General features: G+C 43.9%; 1 protein-coding gene across 1 annotated transcript in view; it reads left to right on the forward strand.

Annotated features, from left to right (window-relative positions):
• Positions 1-94: 94 nt before the first annotated feature.
• The window catches only part of LOC106810430 (probable acyl-CoA dehydrogenase 6), a 10,246-nt gene continuing 5,522 nt past the window's right edge, over positions 95-4,818 (forward strand). Inside the window, exons 1-5 of the mRNA XM_014813784.1 lie at positions 95-286; positions 2,554-2,674; positions 3,217-3,346; positions 3,780-3,886; positions 4,336-4,503. Of these exons, the coding sequence (XP_014669270.1) occupies positions 104-286; positions 2,554-2,674; positions 3,217-3,346; positions 3,780-3,886; positions 4,336-4,503 (709 nt within the window). The 5' untranslated portion in view covers positions 95-103. The remainder of the gene's footprint in view (positions 287-2,553; positions 2,675-3,216; positions 3,347-3,779; positions 3,887-4,335; positions 4,504-4,818) is intronic.

Consider the following 4,818-nt stretch of genomic DNA (forward strand, 5'->3'; position numbering starts at 1 on the left):
GGGGGTGCGCACCCCCTGCACCCCCCCCTGGATCCGCCCGTGGGATAGCAACACCCGTAAAGAACGATGCGACCAGTGACCGGTCGTCTAGCAGTCCAGAAACATGGCGTCGCTTATGTATTGTGGGAGAAACGTTGGAATAAAATGCAGCCGTTCATGGTTAAACAGAACACCAAAACATCATATATTTCTTGGGTTCAGTGTGCGAGCGTCTTCCTCAAATGTAGAAACAGTAGATGGAATATATACGCAGGAACATATGGAAATGCGACGCAGTTTACGAAAGGTTTTGCTCTCAACTAACGCTGATACTGATACAGTGATAGTGATAGTGGTTCAAGGATAGAGAACATGTATCCCAATAAAACCAATGTCATTTACATCAATATAAATATTCTCTATCATCATCATCTCTCATGATGATATATCATGATCTATCATGATATATCATGATATATGATATAGCTCTATTCTAGTACTATTAGGTAGTATAGCCCGCGTTCGATTAACTGCCGCAGGCGGCTGCTGCGCTGCCTGCGGCAGTTAATCGAACGCGGGCTATAGTACTAGAGCTAACGCTGATAGTGATATAACTCTAGAACTATATATAATATAGCCCTCCGCTCCGCCGGTCCCCCTGGGTACTGCCAGAACGTACCCCGGGTACGGTCCGGTATACCGGAACGTACCCTGGTACTATCTAATATGCCGGACCGTACCTCGCCTACTCTCCTAACGAGTCTAGGGAGTCGCCTACGCCTACTCCCTAACCCTAACCCTAAAGGCCCGTCTCCACACACGCGGCGCGGCATGGAACGCCACGGAAACGGCGTCGTTCACCCCTACCGGCAAAGTTCAAATCTATTATATCTTATGGCGCAGTCTCCACTGACACGGCACGGCGCCAGCCGGGTTTCACGGCGACGGCGAAAGTCAAATGAGTTTGACTTTTGCCGGCTGACGTGACGGCGAAAAGACAATTGAACCAATCAACGCGATTGTTTTTTATCACGTGTTCTGCTCACGCTACCATCAGCCAATGGACAACAAGCACATGCATAATTTCTGATCACTGAACCAGAGTGAACACAATGCTCTCAGACACAATGCGCGAAATCACAATGTATTTTTTTTCAGCACAACGGCGCTGCGTTTTGCTGTGTCGTGTCGTGCCGCGTGTGTGGAGACAGGCCTTAACCCTAACCATATCAGTTAGTTACCAGGGTACGTTCTGGTATACCAGACCGTACCCAGGGTACGTTTTGGCAGTACCCAGGGAGACATAGACCCTATCAGCGGTACTATATGATATGTCGCTGCGTACCCTGCATTGTCCCACCGTACCCTGACTTTCAGCCAACTGATGTTGTAATACATACACTCTGTCAAGTTACCACATCACATAGGCCTAGAAGAAACCTCAAAACATCGCAATCCAATAAAAATGTATGCTATGCTTGACTATATTTTTCTTTTGCCTTTTTTTTAAACAAAGAGCTACCTTTTATATTTTAGTTTTACAACATCGGAAATACATACAGGGTGCGGTGGGACAATGCAGGGTACGCAGCGACATATCGTATACTATAGTACCCCGAGGTACGTTCCGATATATCGAATCGTACCCAGGGTACCCTCCGATAGTACCCTGGGTGACATAGACCCTATCAGCTCAACTAACAATATCACAATTCAATATGTCAAGGGGTAGAAATTAACTTTTGAACCAGGGAGTCCAACAAAAAGTTGTTCTCTACCCTCAAAAAGAGGGAGTCCGCAGCAAAATGAGGTAGTCCGCAGTCTGAGGTTCAAAATTAAAAGATATTAACAATAACGCATGTGCTTATTTTTAAGATTCATGTGGTTGCACATCTGCCAAATTTTCTTTGAACATTGCTGAAAAAAATACTGTAATTCCACGAGGCCGTGCTCCGCAACGAACTAGTTAGTATGGCAGAATTATCAAGGAGTCACACGGACTCCTGCATATGTCAAATAAGGGAGTCCGACAGTAAATCGGGGAGTATTTGACTCCGGACTCCCGTTAATTTCGCACCCTGTGTCAATAACACTGCCTATTGCACAATCAATGCGTTGTCAATGCTATTATTAGTATAGTGTTAATTTTAATACGTTTATACAGTAAGCTAGTATAGTAATATACTACTAGTCCGCAGAGTCAAATTTAATTAGTCATATCATCAATAAATACAAATAATAATAATATAGCCAATTCTCTTGGAATTGTATGCAATTTTGTGACTCGTGATATTCTAAATTCTGCAATCATTGAATCAGTCTCTTAGACTGACGACTAATCATTATAAGATCATGAGGTTATGATCATTGGTGTAATATAGTGATACATCAATCTTTCTGCTATGCAGGTATACGTCTGGCAATTGCAAACCATACGTGGCTCAAGGGCAAGGATATTAAGAGCTGTCCACATTTGCACATGTCGCACATTGCGAAAATGAATTGTGGTCAGTGCTTGTATCCATGAACCATCATACACTTCTGTATGTAAATTTTTGTTTTCTTTTCTATTAGCTCATTGACACAGAGATCAACCCTCATGTAAATGAATGGGAGGCCAATAAGAAATTCCCAGCGCATGAAGTGTTCAAAAAGCTAGGACAAGCTGGCTTTCTGGGCGTTACAAAGCCTGTAGGTAGGAATCATTCTTTACGGTACTCCAGCTGTCAATGTCATCTGCATGACTCATGCTAAATTATAGAAACTTGTGAATCATGTCATTTTAACTACTCGACACTATTGCTTTTATCAGATTTTTTCTCCAAATGTTGTCAGTACATGTATTTGTATCTGAATTCATGCAATAAAGATTTAATAATAATGCGTTTAATAATAAACAAACCCAACCAAATCTTACATAAGTGTAAACTATAAGACCTACTTAATCATTTGAGGTCCAGTGATCAGAAAGTATAGTCCCCTTGGGAGGTTATTTTATTTTTCTTGTGTAATATGTATGTTTCATACAACAGTCAAATCCAAAAAGTTACTTATCCCATACACAATACACTCAGAATGCACTATAATAGCCTCTGCTTGCTGTATCAAATAGTTATACCCATGGGTGTCTATATAAGCTTTTGTTTCATAGAAAGGGGGAGGTTGCACATGGCACCATCATCACTCTTCTGTTGTAATGCAAATATAGCTGTTTCACACTTATTGTGTCTTTGACAGAGTATGGTGGACTAGGACTTGATTACAGCTACAGCGTGGCTTTGGCAGAGGAACTGGGTAATATTCACTGCGGAGGTATACCGATGGCCATCGGTGTGCAGACTGACATGGCGACTCCTGCTCTGGCAAAGTATCCCAGATAACATGCCGACGTTGGGCCAACGTTGGCCCAACGGCTGTCTTCAGCCCATGCCAACGTTGGCCCAACGGATTTTTGCTTGGCGGGCCAACGTTGGCAGCCAACGTTGGCCCAACGTCATTTTGCCAACGTTGTACTGCATAGTTTACCCATTGACGTGCAAGAGTACTCAACAGCATAATAGGAATGAATTAAAAGAATTAAATGGCAAGCAGGAACCTCAATTTTTACTATACGTTATTCTAAGGTGGTTAAAGAGATGCACATTTGAAGTAATAGCTGGATCAGAGCACGCGAAATATTCTCTAGGTGCAACAGCGTAATGAGTGCATGTGAAGAGACAATTAAACGTACGGTGCTGTATAGTATGCCCCAGATTCGCTTTACGTGGGATGCCGTGCGATCGTAGCTTTGCTTGTTACAGGTTTGGCTCTGACGCGCTGAGACAAGAGTTTCTTGCGCCAACCATTGCCGGGGATTTAGTGGCATGCATAGGCGTGAGTGAACCACACGCTGGCTCGGACGTGTCAGGTATGGTTCCTGGAATTTCATACAGCCATTGCGTTCAGTTATCGCCACCACAATAGTTCTGCAGATCATACTTCAGCGTAGATGTGGTTACAGACCGTGCTGTGTGTTCCACACACCTTGATTGCATAGGTTACTATAATGTCAGGGATGTCACCTTCTGGACTGTCATACAGTTATTGCTCTTTGCTGGAGCCCCTACAAGTGAAGCAGCCTCAGAGTAAGTTGGGTCAAGGGTACAGCTCACATTGATGTGTCAGTGACGTCAGGTATACGAGAGTGTTGCATCACAAGCTGCCCTCATTATACACTGATGCGTATTATGCATATTTTACAGCTAGTTCGTGAAAAGTAGGAGAGATTAAGTGCAGCTGAATTCAAAAGCATGACATTGCGAGTGTGCTACGCATGCTTGTTTGTACGTAGTATGTGATGTATTATCGCGATTGCAGGGATAAAGACGCGGGCCGTGAAGGACGGAGACGACTACATCATCAACGGTAGTAAGATGTGGATCACGAACGGCTTGCAGGCTGACTGGATGTGCTGCCTAGCTAACACCAGCGAGGGTGCCGTCCACAAAAACAAGTCCCTCATCTGCGTGCCGCTAAACGCACCAGGTTTGCAGCCTCTAACGATCTACTGCGGATCCCGTAATCCAAGATCCCAGTTCCGAAGCTGATCCGTTCCGATTCGATCTGACCTTTTCTGGTTCTCGGGATCCAGGATTTACAATGGCGATGTTTCTAACTGTTTACTCAGTCCTAGCCACCACACAGACTCTTGCGCACGACGCCTACACTTAGTTATCCCACTTCTGACACCATTTTGAGTCGGGAGGTTTGTCTTGTGGGCATTAATTAGACACAATACAGAGTAGGACAAATGTCAACAGAAATCAGCCATGTTTATTTAGTTAACCAGAACTGTTGATA

This window comes from Priapulus caudatus, unplaced genomic scaffold, assembly GCF_000485595.1.
Source record: "Priapulus caudatus unplaced genomic scaffold, Priapulus_caudatus-5.0.1 Scaffold439, whole genome shotgun sequence".
Taxonomy (NCBI): Eukaryota; Metazoa; Priapulida; class Priapulimorpha; order Priapulimorphida; family Priapulidae; genus Priapulus; species Priapulus caudatus.